The sequence below is a fragment of the Bos javanicus genome, chromosome 1 (assembly GCF_032452875.1).
Source record: "Bos javanicus breed banteng chromosome 1, ARS-OSU_banteng_1.0, whole genome shotgun sequence".
Taxonomy (NCBI): Eukaryota; Metazoa; Chordata; class Mammalia; order Artiodactyla; family Bovidae; genus Bos; species Bos javanicus.
The window spans coordinates 66,213,466-66,232,874 of NC_083868.1; the positions used below are offsets into that span (position 1 = coordinate 66,213,466).

General features: G+C 36.3%; 1 protein-coding gene across 4 annotated transcripts in view; it reads right to left on the minus strand.

Moving 5' to 3' along the window:
• POLQ (DNA polymerase theta) overlaps window positions 1-19,409 on the minus strand; it is a 251,403-nt gene that overhangs the window by 163,855 nt on the left and 68,139 nt on the right. For 3 of the 4 annotated variants that reach the window (XM_061401199.1, XM_061401269.1, XM_061401120.1), the window contains exons 20-25: window positions 12,620-12,813; window positions 10,716-10,853; window positions 9,224-9,398; window positions 6,299-6,425; window positions 5,535-5,656; window positions 2,894-3,078 (exon numbers count right to left, since the gene is read on the minus strand). In XM_061401199.1, coding sequence (XP_061257183.1) covers window positions 2,894-3,078; window positions 5,535-5,656; window positions 6,299-6,425; window positions 9,224-9,398; window positions 10,716-10,853; window positions 12,620-12,813 — 941 coding nt within the window. Of the gene's footprint in view, window positions 1-2,893; window positions 3,079-5,534; window positions 5,657-6,298; window positions 6,426-9,223; window positions 9,399-10,715; window positions 10,854-12,619; window positions 12,814-19,409 lie in introns of those variants that run through there. The other variant, XM_061401365.1, reaches the window with a different exon arrangement.

Consider the following 19,409-nt stretch of genomic DNA (forward strand, 5'->3'; position numbering starts at 1 on the left):
ACTTTATGATCTCAATCCTTGCATCTCCCCATATCTAGAAAAGCACTAAATCCCTTCATGGTGACATACCCTAGTAACTAGCAGAAAACCGTTTGTAAAATGAGTGCTTAACGGTATTGAACTCCACCTTCACCAAAAACTTACATATTGACATTCCTCCCACTACCTATTTGGAGCAGTCTCTCAGAGCTATCTGAGGTACTGCCTCCTGGGTGGCAGTCCTCATTTTGCCCCAAATAAAACTTAACTCACAACTCTCCAAGTTGTGCATCTGTTTTTAGTTGACAATAGTAATACCTACATCAGGAGATTGTTAGGATTGTGCTAAGGAGCTTCAGTTGTGTCCAACTCTGCAATCCTATAGACTATAGCCCACCAGGTCCCTCTGTCCATGGGATTCTCCAGGCAAAAATACTGGAGTGGGTTGCCATGCCCTCCTCCAGAGTGTTAAGATTAGATGAGTTATTATACACATATGTTTAGGACACCATCTGACACAAAGCAAGTTCTATATAAATATTGGTAAATAAAATTTAAAAAGAAAAATTGCAAAAAAAGGATTATCAAAATTTCAAGATACTTTTTCTTTAAACATCACATTTAGAATGGTTTTATTCCCTCCTGTTTTCTTTTTAGTCTTTTTACACTTTCTAACTCAGATATCGCTTAGCTGATAACCTTGGCAATGCTGAGATCTAGATTAGATGGTAAGTGCCTGGTGATTCAAGAACAACAAAAAAAAAATGATATAGGATAAATAATATTAAATCATGCAAGAACTTACTAAATAGAGGCAGCTATTTAGCATCAGTGTATGCATGTTTAGATAATGGGGTCAGAATGTCTAAGTTCTGGTATTCTGAACTTATCCTGGCTCTACCACTGATAGCTATGTTAAGCAAACTACTATTAATAGCATAACTCCAGAAAGAATGAAGTGACGGAGCCAAAGCAAAAACAACACCCAGTTGTGGATGTGACTGGTGATGGAAGTAAAGTCCGATGATATAAAGAGCAATACTGCATAGGAATCTGGAATGTTAGGTCCACGAATCAAGGTAAATTGGAAATGATCAAACAGGAGATAGAGTGAACATCGACATTTTAGGAATCAGTGAACTAAAATGGACTTGAATGGGTGAATTAACTCAGATGACCATTATATCTACTACTGTGGGCAAGAATCCCTTAGAAGAAATGGACTAGCCATCAGGGTCAACAAAAGAGTCCGAAATGCAGTACTTGGATGCAATCTCAAAAAGAACAGAATGATCTGTTTGTTTCCAAGGTAAACCGTTCAATATCACAGTAATCCAAGTCTATGCCCCAACCAGTTATGCTGAAGAAGCTGAAGTTGAACAGTTCTATGAAGACCTACAAGACCTTCTAGAACTAACACCTAAAAAAGATGTCCTTTTCATTATAGGGGACTGGAATGCAAAAGTAGGAAGTCAAGAAACACCTGGAGTAATGGGCAAATTTGGCCTTGGACTACAGAATGAAGCAGGTCAAAGGCTAATAGAGGTTTGCGAAGAGAACTCACTGGTCATAGCAAACACCCTCTTCCAACAACACAAGACAAGACTCTACACATGGACATCACCAGATGGTCAATACAAAAATCAAATTGATTATATTCTTTGCAGCCAAAAATGGAAAAGCTCAATACAGTCAGCAAAAACAAGACCCGGAGCTGACTACAGCTTAGATCATGAACTCCTTATTGCCAAATTCAGACTGAAATTGAAGAAAGTGGGGAAAACCACCAGAGTTCCCATAGGTCATGTGGTAAGGAAGTATGGTGTTAATTCAGGCTAGGAAATGGTGTGAATGTGGCCTTTCATTTCCCTGTGCCTGACAGCCAAACAGGAACAGGAACTAATACGGGCTTACATGAAAGGTCCAAGGGCAGTATGAAATTTCACAAGCAGATCAGCCAACCACCAATGGTCTCAAAATACTAAAAAGCTAATAGTTATTTACTATAATCCACAGTTCAGCAATATATATTTTTCAAAAAACATTCAGAGAGCACCTTTCTATAAAAAGCACCATGGCTTTCTGTGTGAATACAGAAAGACAAATATATGTGTGCTTACAGGCTAGAGATTTGAAACACACACACACACACACACACACACACACACAATACCTACCATCACCACCACCATAATATCACTAATGTATATGGCCTTCCCAATACTAAGTAGCTTCAGACTGTTAGGTAGGTAGAATAGGAAAAGGAGTCCAAAATGGCGGTGGCTAAAAGACAAAGAAGGGAAAATAGAACAAAGGAAGGTCGGAGGACCAGAGTGAGGACCTCAGGTAAAATAAACAACACTCCTGGCTGGCCCAATTTACATAGGACAGGCCCAGGGAGAGAAAAACATATAAAAAGAGAAGCCAAAGCTAGCTCTCTCTCTCCCGCATGCTGGAGCGCTCTTCTCTTCGCGTCTGGATCGACGTGCCCTCATGCCTCGAAGATGGATTTTCCTGCTATCTTCTAAATAAAATAGAGCTGTATAACACTGATTTGTCTAAGAGCTATCACATGGTCCTTTCGAGACCTGAGAGCCATAACATAGTCTATCCAAGACCCAGGAGCTGTGACATGGTGAGGGGGCTTTAATGTCCGTCATTCCAAATCTTTGTTGTGGCGAGACAAAAACTGAGGAACATACACTCACGTGACAAGACTAAGTCTATTGGATTCTTTATATTGACTCTTCAAAGGAATATATGAATATCATGAGACAGGCTCAGATGAATGTCATGAAAAATCTAAACAGGGAGAAATCATTTCTCAAATGCAAATGATTGAGGCAGTTTAAAAAATTTTTTGCATCAGTAAAAATTCTCTCCATTTCCGTTAAGTATGTTCACTAAAGATTACCTGCTTTGCTTGTTGCCTCAGATTATCCCCAACAGACTCTGGCTCAATCATCTTCCATTCAGCTGCAATACTCCTGAAAACATCAGCTCCAGTGTTTAGCACTTGAATGAGACGACGATCGTGGGATAAATGAGCCAAGATCCTCAGCTCAAGTTGAGAATAATCAGCCGCTAATATTAAACCACCTGAAACAAATGATTTTGGAAAAGTTGGCACAAAGACAAAACCAAGTTTTATAGTATTGAACAGGATGACAGAAATTCAGTTCCAACAAAGAACCTTGAGATCATGCATCCAAAAGCTAAAATCTTGCTCTTAATTTGACTCAGTTCAATTCTGTAACATGTAAGAATTTTTCTGCTTGGCTTTCAAAGGTATGTAATATATATAAAGCTACCTTTGACCTCTGCCCCTCAACCACTGTGGTAGTGCTTTCCTCAGTGTTCCTATAACACTGACATAAATGTCAGAGAGGTTCTTTCATGCCTCCCCCACGTAACACTTAGCTACTAGGGACAGGATACTTAATCTTCCTTTGCATTCTATAGAAATACACAGCTCCTGGTACCTAACAGGTCAGAACAAATGGATGTTAATTGAATGAATGAATGAGTGAATAAAGAAACTGGTTCCTAATGTGTGTGCATCTTAAGGGAGCAGGAAAGTCGTTCAACAAAAAACAAGTCAGGTGGTCTGTAAGTTCAGAAGAGTTATTAAGGGGATTCAAATTATTTATTTATGGACTAGAAATTTATCTATGGCAAAAAACAAAATAAAGAAAAGCCAGGTTAAAGAAAAATTAGAAAAATATTTGCAAATGATACCACAAAGGACTCATTGCTATATTACAAAAAAAGGTACAATCAAGAACAAAATATAAATGAGCAGTTCACAGAAATAAAAACAAAAGAACCTTAAGCATATTAAAGAATGCTTAATTTCACTGACAATAAAAGAAATGCTAATTAAATCTATAATAATAATTTTTTTCTACTTATATTGCAAAAATCCAGAGGTTGGACAGCACATTCTGTGGCAAGGCTGTGAAGAAAGAAACATTCATATATTGTTACTGGGAAGTAAATGGTAACTGTGCCCCACCCCCCCAAATAACTACACAGCAAGTTTATAATAGTTATAGGAGCTAAACCTATTGCAAGAAAAGGGAAATGGAAAAAACATCCATAATGTAAATTATGGATGAAGTGGTATAAAATTATTAGAAGCTAGTCTGTGATGTGATGCATATTGTAAACTCCAAAGTATCTAAGATACAGAATTTAAAAGAAATAAAACAATAATAAAAAGTCATTTACAGTTTTTAAAGAAGAATAAAGAACAGATAGAACAAAATACAAATGATAAGACAATAGACTTAAATCCAACCATACATCAACACTTACTCTAGATAGTTAGCTAAACACTGTATTCAACTGGCAGATATTTTCAGGTTAAATCCACATACATTTAAATTATCATAATTTTTAAATTTTAAACAAAAGCAGTATAAAATACTGTTGTGTTAAACACAATCTTATTACTTAAGTAAGAATAAATACATACTATGAAATATTATTCAGCCTTAAAAAAGAAAAATCTGACACAAATGCTGTAACATGAATAAACCTTGAAGACATGCTAAGTGAAATAAGCCTGGCACAAAAGTACAAATATTATATGATTTCATTTATATGAAGTATAGAGAATGGTCAAATTCTAGAGAGAATGGTGGTTGCCATGGCTGTGGGAGTTAGGGGGTAGTTATATTTAATGGGTACAGAGTTTCAGTTGGGGAAAATGAAAAGTTCTGGAGATGAATGGTGGTAATGGTTGCAACACAACATGAATGTACTTAATACCATGTAACTGAATACTTTAACACAGTTACAATGGTAAAATGCTGGTAATTCATACTTAAAAAGCAAAACTGAAAACTGTCAAATGGCAATGACACTATCATAGACATGATTTTAGCCTTAGAATATAAACTTCTGACAGAACTAAATAAATTGAGCTGGTTAACTGCACTCACCCAGACCTGCCAGATGGCAAAAGATAAAAGGGCAAATATGTGTACTAATAGGGCTGATGCTTTGGGAGTTAGATCATGACTTAAAAAGGTTTTGATGATGAGTGCTGAGGAGAGGTCAGACAGAAGACAGACAGCCTTGAGGGCTACCCCATGCAACAGGAAGCAGCAGTGGGGAGAACTGCAGAAGAAACGAAGAGCAAAACAAGTTACAGAGAGACCAAAAAAAAAGTGCCTTTACAAGTCAAGGGAGGAGAAAAACTGAGGAAACAGAGGGTTGACAGAATGCTAAATGCTGTAGAGAAGTCAAAGAGGATGAGAACTAACAAAATTCACTGGATTCTACAAAAAGGTTGACAAAGACAGAGGATAACATGATTTCAGCAGGATGCTGAGCAAACGCCCCAGAAGTTTCCCACAGAGCAGTTCATGAAGACAATTATGAGTGACTTACAAATCCGGCAATAAAAAAGGGAAAAACAGGCTCCACCAAAGAGAGGAAAGGAGGAAACAATGCATTCTTCTGAGTCTTATTCATAACTTGCTTTATCAGTGCTTTGAAAACCATTCCTACAGCAATAAGAAGCTCAAAACCATCATCAGTCACCTGACCTGTGAAAGGCACAAAGGCATGTCGCATGCTGACCGAGAAGGGCATTCCTCTGTCTGAGGCTCTCTCTTCCACCTTTGTCTGGCGCCCGGCGTTCATGGCACAGTCCTTCTTTTTTCCTCCTCTGTTGGTGCAAAAAACATCCATCAGTTGGACATGAGGTAGTCTCAAACATATGAAAAGGGTCTGAGCTTTTCAGTAAGTCAATATTTCCATCTAAGAAATGTAAAAGTCTTATTTGAAACCCACTTTAAAGCTTAATAAAGATACTAGACCTTGTTCAGCAAACATTCAATTGAACAGGACGTAAGGTATTTTTCTGTAATAACCTTTCCCACAAACTGCTTCACTCAACTCAATAAATCTCACTGACTGTATCTAATATAAATGATCTGTGCTTTTTCTTCCTTTAGTGAGCACATGGAGATGTCAGGAAGGGAGATATTTCAGACATTGCTAAACTTGTCCCTTTAATATCTAACAAAGAAGCATATAGTGCTGGTTGATATAATTAGGGACCCAGGATTTCAGCTTTTTACTGCCAGCTAGTTTCTTCATAGACAGACTCAGGATTTGAAATGGGTAGTGCTTGAAATAGAAATGTGTATGCCTAGAACAGAAAATTAAACTAATTTCATTATTTTACCCAATAGGCTGTTTTTGAGCCATTCATATTCCCAAAAGTATATTAACACAAATAAAGACATTTGAGCCATTCATATTCCCAAAAGTATATTAACACAAATGAAGACAAATAAGCGTCTACCTGCCCATAGGAAGTAGGCCTTTTCCTAGAGCTTGGGAAGGTGGGCTTTCCTCTACTACTGCTGGCATTTTTATCTCAAAATCTCTTGGTACATTCTGAATATTTGGCTCTATAAAGGTTATTCGTCCTAAAATTAAGCAGAATGAAGACATAAAATTAAAGGGGTAAGGGAGGAGGGGAAATCTGACATTTATTTTAACATAAATACTGTGTCTGAATTATCCTAAAATGCATGCTCTATTATTTTTAAACTAAAGAACAATCTCGATGTAAGTGAATATATGAATCAGCTATAATACAGTGTTTTATATTAACTTCTACAGAAACAATCCCATGATAAGAAGTAATATGATAAATCATACTATTTCCACACTAAAACAAATACCAGAAGGTAGCACCATAAAACACTAGCAGTTAACTAATGAGTAAAAGACAAAACAAATGGATCTTAAGAGAAATGACTGTCGAAGAATTTAAAAGCCAGGAATGCACAAGACACAGAAAGATCTGAAGCAGAAGAGCAACTGAGTCCTGAATAGGGACAACTAGGGCCACAGGAGTTAACTAACGCAGGAGATGGAGTAGCAGTGAAGGATGGTGAGCACAGCATTACTTTCTCGATACCACCTGGCCAGTTTTCCTCCTCCTCCTCCTCATCACTTATCATAAGAATCAATGGTAGACAGCACTGACATGGCTAGAAACCAGAATCAGGTGGCCAATAAATTTTCTAGGAAACAGAAACCAATTTGATTTAATGCTTATGGCTTTATTTTCCCCTAAATATTTTAAATTTTATTTATCTACTTATTGGATGAATTTTCCAAAAACACAAGTGTTGTTCAAAAAGTTTGGGTCTACCAGCTTCTGCATATAATTCCATCTTCTTTTGATGAATCAGACATTTTAAGTATCTCAGATACAGTTTTACTGAATAAACTCTTAATATTATGCCCTTGTTATTTAATTTTAGCAAAAATTAGTGCTCAATTAATGGTAGACATTAACATACTTATTAGCATTAAATGGGAGAAGGCAATGGCACCCCACTTCAGTACTCTTGCCTGGAAAATCCCATGGATGGAGGAGCCTGGTAGGCTGTAGTCCATGGGGTCGCTCAGAGTCGGACACGACTGAGCGACTTCCCTTTCACTTTTCACTTTCATGCATTGGAGAAGGAAATGGCAACCCACTCCAGTGTTCTTGCCTGGAGAATCCCAGGGATGGGGGAGCCTGGTGGGCTGCCGTCTATGGGGTCGCACAGAGTCAGACACGACTGAAGCGACTTAGCAGCAGCAGCATTAAATGGCCTATTCAATTTTACAAAGCTAACAAGTAGTACATAAAAGAATCCAAGTCTCTTTCTGCCTTCTTTTCTATGATAACATAATACTCTTTTTAAGTACACTGTCTTCTTTTCTATGATAATACTTAATACTCAGGTCTAGTCTTTGAATTAATGAGGTAGCACTGATGGACAAATAAAATGGCAAAAATAAATTACAAAACATGAACAGTTTCATGGAGATGAATTCTATAATGACAGAATTTACTGTACTAACATAAGCTTCTGTTTCTACAATATTCTTTAAGTGCAGGCATAGTATAATGAAAACCAATCAGAAAAACAATGAATTGATGATTTTCTGCTTTATAAGCAACAAATAAATTTGCTTTGAAAACTCTAGGTTGACTTTGTTTCTTTACCAACAAGGATTTATTTTGCATAAGTTTACAGCATTAGCATATGTTTCAAAATGAAATTTAAAACAGGGCAAGAAACAGGCAAAAGCACCAAGAAGTTAGCTAAATAGGGAAGAAGAGAAAGAGAAATTGTTTAGAACAGAGACTAAGCAAGCAGAGAGAAAAGCAGCTCCTGATGGTGCCCTCAGTCTCAATAACAGCAACGACTGATAATGTACCCTGCACTATTCTAAACACTTTACATATATTGGCCTATTTAACCCTCAGGATCACCCAGTGAGGTAGGACTCTCATTATTTTGTTTCATACATGAGGAAACTTAGGCACCGAGAGGTTAAGTACCTTGAGTAAGATTCAAAGCACCAAAATTCAAACTTTGTGAAAATGTGGTATCAAAGCCCACATTCCATACCACCAAACTAAAATGCCTCCTCTACGAAGAAGATAATGCTGCCCTTTCTTCTACTGCACATTGCATTTTGGCAAATATGTAGAGTTGTACACCACCTAGAAAAAGAATGCTTTTTCCTTCATGAGATTACATGCATACTTATCCCAAGAGAGACACACAACGGACTCTACCACTTTCTTCTCTTGAGTAAAATAAGACACTCCTTATTATACAGATGCCACACAGCCCTACTTAGATTCAACCTGGAGAGACTCTGAGGTGATTTAGGAGAGGGCTGGGACTAAAGTCAGAAGATCATTAATTCAAATAAAGATATAATTCCTGTGTATACTCTCATCCAATCTCAGACATCCAAGTTATTCTATAGAGTACTTGAAAGAAGGAACTATATCTTTAGACTAAATCTCATCTCTTTATCTAGGTAATATCCATCCAAGCTTTGGATGCAGTACTGGGCTTCCTAGGTGGCACAAGTGTAAAGGACCCGCCTGCCAATGCAGGAGATGTAAGACATGAGTGCAAACCCTGGGTTGGGAAAAGCCTCTGGAGGAGGAAATGGAAACCCACTCCAGCATTCTTGCCTGGAAAATCCAATGGACAGAGGAGCCTGCCAGGCCGCAGGCCATAGAATCACAAGGAGTCGGACATGACTAAAGCAACTTAGCACTCACATGTCTTTCATAAATGTTTATAAAACTTCACCGAATCCAATGACGAACACTTGAATTCCTTGGTCATCATAAGCAAATATTACATATGAATATTTTTCGCAAACCTGGATATTATCCACATTTAAGATTTCTCATTACCTGTAGCAGTGTGTGATTGTGATACAGGATAGATTCTTTCCATTCCAAGAAAAGGATTCAGACGTTTTTCCCGCTGCAGGGGAAAGACCACTTTGGTAATAGCATTAGTGATTCTTCTCCACTCTAAGATCAAGCCTGGTAAAGGATGTAATGCCCTTAATTTATTTAAAACATCCTGCCAAAAAAATTATAATAAAGTAAGATCAGACCCTTGTCCAAATTCCATAGCAAACTAGAATCTCTTTTAAGCAAAAATTACAGTTTCAAAATTAAATTTGGTAACTCCTGTATCTAACTCAGCTATTATAAAATTACTGTTTTTTTTAGACATCACTATAATGATCAATCCACAATAACTATAGATTATTAAATGTAGATATGTTAATGTTGAGTAATATCAATTTGAATCTTTGCAAAGTAGCTGCTTCCCACCCTCTACCCAAGTGTTTACCTCATCTCTTTTCTTTACATTTTCCCTCTCCATTGCTCATGAGATTATAAGTTTCCCAGTTGCTTTTTTTTATCCTTTTTGCCATAATACTTTCATGGATTTTGTATCAAGGAAATCTATTTTTAAAACTTTGAATTTTCTATGCTATAGAATTTCAATGAGCCATCAAGGATAAAAACTTGTGAGATAAAAGGGTAATACAATCAAATAAGTTTTGCTACAGAATGAAGCTGTGGAAACTTCCCCAGGGGAGGCAAGTCATAGTTAATAATATTACGGTCAAAATTCTACAGAATGTGACTTCTGTAGCAGTCCAGTAGTTAAGAGTCCACACTTCCAATGCAGGGGTCACAGGTTCAATCCCTGGTTTCTAGGCAACTAAGATCCCATGAGATATGCAAGGTTGGGGGAGGAATCTATATAAGGTGGCAACTTGGACTGGTCTCTCCATGTGGCTGTACTTTCAACCATTGATAATTCATTCAGTAAAATTGTAAAATTAAGCCTTTTCTCTCTTTTGGCCCATGCATACAGTTTCCATGAGTTGTGATTCAATTTTACTTAGAAATTAACAGATTAGATTCTCAAAATAAATTCATGGAAAACTTACTATTTTGCTCTGAAATTAAAGAAACAAAATTTCTATTAACTTTTTCTTTATTTTTTAAATTCTTCCATACCTTTGTTCATGTTCATTTGACTATAAAAACTATATTCTGCAGTCGGAGAGTAGGGCATGTCTGTCTAAGAGTAGTACATATCAGTAATTCAATAATGTCTATATAGGTCTGAATTTACAAACTTTTATATACTCTTTTAAGGATAGGAAGGACATACTGTTAAGTCATATTATAATCCAGATTTTACATACTGGAATGTCTCCACAGTGTTTGTGGGCAGCTAAACCAGAAATCAATTTGTTTCTGTCTAGATAAATTCAAATGGTAGACTATGTTGGATTTTGATTGCATCAGCATTCTTTCAAGACACCAAATGCTAACAGTATTTCAGATTCTGCCCTATGACTGCCCCAAAGAGCACCTTACTAGTGCCGAACTGTTTTCCCAGCCTTAGCTTCCGTCCATTGTCATTTCCTCTTCTGGTAGAACCCAAAGTTTTCTTGATGCCTTGGTTTTTTCCCTCTCCATTTGGTGGCAACTTTAGTTCCAAAAATAAAACCTGCAAAAAATTTATGCCCCTTTAGTCAAGAATCAAATCACAAGTATTATCATTCAGAAAACGTTTTTTAAAGTAGTCAAGAAAAGACTCTATATAGTTCAACACGAGTTGAAAGAAATTTTTTTGGACAATTTGGAAATAACACATTTAATAAGTAATGGCAATAAAAATCTTAGGTAGACTGTCCATACCTAATTTAGTCAGTATCAGGTTAATTCTAACCCAGGCTCTTAACAGTCAAGAACACAAGAACGTATATTTTGTGCTGAACAACTAACAAATAAAGTATCAGCAATGAGACTTCAGTTGCTCCGGGGATTGTAAGCTCACCCAAATACTTCTTGACATGGTAAGCAATGTGGCTACTTGATCATTTAAGCCCCATAGAGGATAGGCATGGGAGCTTTTGTGGCTATTGTGTGATCACAAAAATCAGAGAATACTGAAGTAGGAAGGGATCCAAAAAGCCATATAATTCCACCACCACAAAGCTACATCCTGAGAATCCCTGAACAAAAAGCCAGGAGAGGGTCCAATGCAGCAATAACAAAAGCTAGAAAGTGGCCAGTAAGCACCCACTAAAGAAAGAAGGCTTACAAGGAACAGAGATCTAGGCTCTAGGGCAGAGGAAGTTCCCTAAAACATGGATACCTAAAACTCACTAGTTCATACTAGAGGGGTTCCAACTGAGGCAATTCAGAACACTATCGACTCTCTCAAATCATTCATTTATATACTTTCATTAAAATGTTAGATAGCGTTGCTGACTCAATGAACACAAATTTGAGCAAACTCTAGGAGACAGTGGAAGACAGAGAAGCCCTATGTGCTGCAGTCCATGAAGTCACAGAGTCAGACATGACTTAGCAACTGAAGAAGATTAGCTAGTTTCTCATTTTTTAAAAACACATAACTCTGTGGCTTAAAGGGGGAGTCATTTTTATGCCCTTTATACATTTAATAAATATTTACTTTCAGACAGGTATTGTTCTAAGTAGTTTACACTTATTTTTTATTTCTCACAACTCCATGAGGTATTTCTACTATGAAGTATTTTACTGAGATGTAAAGGGTTGATAAAGTGGCCCAAATTCAAGGAGTTAAGGAATAAATAGAAGAGTCTTTAAAATATTTACCAACATGCTATAAAAGTGAATCACATCTAGAAAACAACAAAACTTCAAAGCTATCAAGTATAAGCACCCATCTATCAGTAACTCTTCCAAAACAACTCAACCATCCTTTGTGGAGTATGGGGAAAGAACACAATACAAACACAATACAAACTATTGGGGGAGAAAAGGACAAACTATGTAAAAATTTACATAAGGCGATAAAAATATTGTAGGTTAAAAAAGCAAAGAGTCCCCAAATCCCTTTTTCACTAACATCTAAGAAAAGTATCTAATTTTGCAGTGAGGAAGCTGTAAGAGTTCATGAAATGACTAACTTCATGGAGAAACATCTACACCATTATACAACTATATTACAGACCTCATCTGCACAACAAATATTTACTGAGTGCTTCTTCTGTACCAGGCAAATCTCCCCATGAAACACACATTCTGGGATACTTCTTCACTACCTACCTATTCATAAATAAAAACATGCAAAGGAGATATTGGAATACATCTCCAAAGTATTCTGGTTAACCAATTGTTTCATTTTATTGGTGTTTAGGTAAACACATTTACGAACTATATACACACAAACCATTTTTTTGCTCTGAAAATGACTTTCTAAATTCTCTATTCCCATTATACAACCTCAGCAATGTCATCTGAACTGGTGAAGGAAAAACTATGGCCAGCTAGTTGATAGGCCTGCATCTCAATTGCATCCAGTTTGGCTTGCATTATGTGTTTCTGACTTTCACATTCTGCAGTACTAAAGCCGATTCCATTTAGTTCCAGCAAGGCTAGGCAGTACTGGGAGGGCATTTCCACTTTATAGAAAACATCTGGAAGAAAAAAAAAGAAAGCAAAAAACATTAATTCACCAGTTAAGTGACTAGTTCAGCATCATTACCTATATACATAGCATTTTTCTGGGAAAATCAGAGATGCTACTAAACTATCCTTCAAGATCCAGTCTCCTGAGCCACATTCTCAAACCATCAGTGAAAGGTATTAGAGTACTTTCCACTTTTCCATTTAAGCTTTGGACTACTAGCTATGTCTATTCGGAGAGTAAAACACGCAACCTTATGGACAGTCTGAATTGTAAGTGACTTCATTTCTCCCAAGATGATGTTTCTGTTTCTACTCTTAGTAAAAAACAAGGAAGCCAATTTTATTTGCTAAGCTGACTATAAAAGGTTAATTCCTCAAAATAATTTCCAATACTCCTGGTCCCATGGTATGCAGACTTGCACAAAGCTAAATATAAAGATTTTATATTTTCCAGTGTTCTAATAAGAAAGGATAAGATTCCTGAAGTAAGAAATCAGAGTATTTTTCCATCTGCTGATATTTGTCAACAGAATAGTCATTCTAAGTCAGTTTCCCTAGTATGTTCATTAGCATATTAGTCTCAAAAATACTGTAAGAAAGGTTGGGATTGAGAGACACTGTATACTATGAATTTCAGCATTTATATATTACTCTTAGATGTTCATGATGCCTGTTAATATACCAAAGGCTCTGAGTAGAACTGAACAAAGACAACTATTTTAATGTTTGTTTTAATCAAAAGACTGAAATCATTTGACTCTAAAGCACTTTATCTGTTTAATATTTAGTAACATCATGAAAAGTGAGTGTTCATAGAACACTCTATGGGAAATGCTATCCTAAATTTATTAAGAAAAAAATCCACAGCAAAGATTTCTACTTTCAGTGTTAATGGGTCACTAGGACTCTGTGTAACCTGGCCTGTTTTCCCCAGTTCCACATACACATATTCTTTAAGGCGCTCCTGGTCTCAGTCAGTAGACCACCAAAAGCAAACAAACAAGTGAGAGCTACTAGCCTCGGATGGTCAGGAGAAGATATGGGCAGTCAGAGCCTGGCTTCACAGGCCTGGAGTCAGAGCAGAAATTCACGGGATATGCGACTAGAGAAACAAAGAACTAGGGTCAGAAAAAGAAGAGTCAAGAGTGATAGGAAGCCAGCCTGGATTCACAGACAGTAGGAAGAAATAGGGCTGCAATGTGAATGAAGTCTTACCCCAAAAAGGTTGAGGGGATAACATATCTTTGGAGTAGCAAGAGAAGGAGAAGCTGATTCTCAGGCTCCTGTTCTGAACCAAAATTCCCAAGAAAAGCTAATGCAGGCCTTGAATGCATTGTAGTTTAGTAACAAGCTGAAGCCAGAGCAAAGTCTTTCCAGAGGAAGGCATCCCCCACCTAGCAAACCCTGGAGCGCTCCACTGATTCCCTAAGACTTGCAGCTATAGAATCATTAGACTCACAACAGAGCACAGCTATGAATAAAGTATATACAAAATTAGAGGAAAAAACAAAAAATTTGACAAAAAACAACAAAATTCTGTAAAGCAATTATCCTTCAATTAAAAATAAAATAAAAATTTAAAAACTATATACAAAATCAAACAAGATGAATACAAACAAACAGCAGGAAAGTGTGATATGTCAATAATCACAATGAACAGAAACACATCAATAATTATAAATTGCCAAATTTGTGGGAAAAAACTGATAGTTTGAAAAAGAAATAAGCTATACTTTGTTTATAAGACACATCTAAAGCATAAGGATCTAGAAGATTTAAAGGGACAGAAAAAAGATGTATGAGGCGAGCAACTAATCAAAAGAAAGTTGATGCTGCCATAGTCATTCCAAAAAACCAGATGATTAAGAATAAAAATCCTATTAGTGGTAGAGCTAGTCAAACATAATGACAGATTTAATGTACCAGGAAAATACACCAATTAAACTTGTATGCCGTTGCTGCTCGGAGAAGGCAATGGCACCCCACTCCAGTACTCTTGTCTGGAAAATCCCATGGATGGAGGAGCCTGCGAGGCTACAGTCCATGGGGTCGCTAAGAGTCGGACAGGACTGAGCGACTTTACTTTCACTTTTCACTTTCACGCACTGGAGGAGGAAATGGCAACCCACTCCAGTGTTCTTGCCTGGAGAATCCCTGGGATTGCACCTAATGAAGTAGTCTCAAATGTGCTATAAAATTAACATTGCCTAAACTATAGGGAAAATTAGATATAAATGATTTAAACAACACTGAATTAACAGACATTTATAAAAGTCTGCATCCAGAATTAGTATATCTATATTCTTATGTGCACACTGAACATTTACACAATAATTCAGGTTTTAGGTTACAAAACAATTCTCAAAGAACTTCAAAGAATGGGTATCATACAAACATATTCTCTACAACATATTAGAGATTGAATGTAATAATAAAAGTATAAAATAAGTTTTCAACAACTTGAGAATTAGAAATAATCTTATAATTTATCCATCTAAAAATGTCACACCAGAATATTTTAAATATTTAGGATAAAACAACGAAAACATTACATGTCAAAACTTGTAAGATATAATGAAAGTAGAACTTTGAGGAAATTATAGCCTTAAATACTTAAATTCGAAAAAGAAAAATATGATTTGAAAAGTAATGAGCATAATATCAAACTTAAGAATTTAGAAAAAGGACTGCAAATAAAGTCAGGGGAACTAGAAGAAAAGAGATTATATAAAAGTTCACAGAAATCAATGAAACAGAAAACAAAAACAGGAAAGATCAAAGGTAAAAACTGGTTTTTTGAAAACACTGAAAAATTGGATAAACTTCTAGTGTGATTAAACAATAATATTATGAAAGAAAAAGATATAACAAACCAGAGATATAAAAAAGAAAAAAAATCAGCAATACCTTTAGATAAATTCTTTAAAAAATATATAGGCTACTAAAACATTACCAAAAAGATATAACTGAATAATCTAACCTAGATAGGATATTCAAAAGCAGAGACATTACTTTGCCAACAACGGTCTGTCTAGTCAAGGCTATGGTTTTTCCTGTGGTCATGTATGGATGTGAGAGTTGGACGGTGAAGAAAGTTGAGCGCCGAAGAATTCATGCTTTTGAACTGTGGTGCTGCAAAAGACTCTTGAGAGTCCCTTGGACTTCAAGCCGATCCAACCAGTCAATTCTAAAGGAGATCAGTCCTGGGTGTTCTTTGGAAGGACTGATGCTGAAGCTGAAACTCCAATACTCTGGCCACCTCATGCGAACAGTTGACTCATTTGAAAAGACCCTGATGCTGGGAGGGATTGGGGGCAGGAGGAAAAGGGGACGACAGAGGATGAGATGGCTGGATGGCATCACCGACTCGATGGACATGAGTTTGAGTGAACTCTGGGAGGCCTGGTGTGCTGCGATTCATGGGGTGGCAAAGAGTCAGACATGACTGAGCGACTGAACTGAACCGAACAGTTATTAAAGAAGTCAAAGTAGTAGTTAAAAATACTTCCACAAACAAAGTTTATAGGCAAACGCTATCAAACTTTCAAAGAATACATCATGCCTATGACACATAAACTCCTCCAGAACAAAAAGAAGCTATATTCATCAACTCATTCCATGAAACTGGAATAACTCTCTTACCAAAAATAAAGTACAAAAAAGAAAAATTACAATCATTTTACAACCAATGAATTTGCAAAGTAGAGACAATGTGATCAGAAAGATTTCTTTCACATTGCTGTTGAAAGGACAAATTTTGTACAACCATTCTGAAAAACAGCTCACCATAATCTTGAAAAGTTGAATACTCCCATTTCCAAGATGGAGCAATTCCACAGCAAAAAGAAATTCTTACCCATTGTAGCAGGAGACGTGTAAATTTACAATAATATTTATAGAGAACTATTTGGTATAGCAGAACAAAAAATAAAAGAAAACAAAACTAGAGACAATCTAAGCATTCATCAATAGGAAAATGAATAAATATATTTTAGTGTGCATGCATGTGTGCACACGCATGCACACACACACACAGTGATACATTACACAGCAGTGAAAATAAGTAAACTATAGATACTTGCAATAATATGCATGAATCTTCCTAACATGATGCTGAGTAAGTAAAACAAGACAGTGTGACAGATGTTTTATAAAGTTAAAAAACAAGCAAAACCAAATAATATATTGTTTGGACTTTTACATATTAAGAAAATAAGGGAATGATAAACATAAAACTTACGATGTATAAGGGAAGAGGAGCACCCAGGTAGACAAATGTCTGAGTTGTTAATGTGAGTTAACAGTTACTCATTATATTAATAAAATAATAGTGACTAAAAAGAGGACCTATATGGACCAATGATGAAGAGGTAATGAAAAATAAGATTATGACTAATATAAATCTGTGCAGCTGAGGTCCGTTGAAAAAGAGAGAAATCAACTCACTCCATACCTAAAAAAATCATCTCATCTATGCTCAAGCTACTTTAAAAGGAGCTAATTGATCAATGTGAAGAGAACAGGATACTTTGGGGTCAAATTAAGCAAAGACACATTCTGCTATCAATATTTATTCATACTCAAACAAAAATCAGCTCTCTCCTGGGAGAAAGTCAGCTAGAATACACCTCCCCAACAGGCAAGATGATGAGAAGAGAAAAAGATGAAGATTCTGGAGGCCTACTAAAACTAACAAGTGTATTCTGAAATAATCATTTCCAAATAAAATGTGATGGTTGTCCACATTCTCTCCCAAAACTTCCCTTATTTCAATGTACTTCAATTCTATGTATTCTTTGAATAAGAAATATTTAACACTGTACAAGAATTCATTTAACACCTCCAGGTCACCCACTTCTGAAAATATGCAGGGAAAAAAAGCTTTGAAGGTACATAGAAAACATACTGTGAAAGCTAAAAATTATAAATCTAGAAGGTCTCTTACACTTTTCTGAAAAGGAATGTCATTTTTTTTTTTTTTACAGGTGAAAAATTATCTTTTAAGTAATGGAACAGTCCCCTTCCAATTAGACTGAAAAACTTACAAATCTGGTAATGGGCAATAAATGTCTAAAAAATTACAGACTAATTCATATCACCATCATCAAATGTCAGTGTCTAGAAATTATACAGACTACCCAGGATGCCTATCCTAGAGGCAGACTAGTCAGACTAAGAGGGAATTAGCTATGTTCATTCAGCATTATTGTCCATGAATGTAGAAGTAGTCCTGAGGAAGGTGTGCTGTGTACTCCAACTTCTTTATCTGCCTACATTGGCTTAGAAAGGCTGAGTTTGAAATACTCCAATCAATGCCTGTTGAAGAGCTGCTAATTAATATCACTTAATCAAGTCTCCTGTAAGCAAATAAGCCAGTCTGTCCTTTTGTATTATTTTATTCCAGTAATATCAGGGGAACTTTATAACCAGCACAGAGGGTTTGTGCTAGAAGTAATAATAATCATCAACTAATACAATCCTGAACATTCACTGGAAGGACTGATGCTAAAGCTGAGGCTCCAATACTTTGATGCTGATGTGAAGAATCAACTCATTGGGAAAGATCCTGATGCTGGGAAAGATTGAGGGCAGGAGGAGAAGGAATGACAGAGGACAAGACAGTTGGATAGCATCACTGACTCAATGAATCCGAGCAAACTCCAGGAGATGGTGAAAGACAGAGAAGCGTGGTGCATAGGTGTCCACAGGGTCGCAGAGTCGGACACGACTTAGCGACGGAAGAACAGCAACAAGTGCCTAATGTGTGACAAGTACTAAGTTCTCTAATTTAACACTTTCAAAATAAGAACCAGACTTAGAGAGTTAAAGTAGCCTGCCCAAGGTCCCTCATAAATACATAATACAGATTCAAGCCCTACTCTTCATGAATTCATCAGTCTCCTGTTTGTAATGTTAATCAGCCAATCCATGGTTTATATCTCCTCACAATGAAGCCAACCTTGTTTTACTTCATCATTTTCACCATAAGTATATATTATGCTCTCTGAAGTCAAAGTAGACAATCTGGGCCAGCAGCCTGCACAATAAATCCACACTATTTCTCACAAGGGAAAAAAAGATTCACATGAATACACTTTGCTGAAAAAAATAACTGTTAAAGAATTCTACAAAGAAAATAGTTCATTGTTTTAAATCCATAAAAGATACATTCTAAGTGTATTTCTAAAACCATTCGATAACAAATATAAAATTAGGAATAAATGAACAAAATGCTCTAATTTACTTCATTACAGTAGAGTCAGAGGTCAGCAAACTATGGCCAATCTGGGGATAGATGTCTGTTTTTGTAAATAAAGATTTATTGGAACACTCATTTTCATACTATCTATAGCTGCTTTCATGCTATGATGGCAGAGTTGAATATTCATGACTGAGATCATCTAGCCTACAAAACCAAAACTAGTCACTATCTGGCCTTTTACAGCAAAATTATTTATGTTGACTCCTGCACTAGACAATCAAAAGAAAGGGTCTGCATAAAAAGTATAACTTCTATTTTTAAAAAAAAGTGTAATTTATCCACCTGTGACAGAGTAGCTAAATACAGAACTATCCCCAGTCTTACAACATCATAAAAATGCCA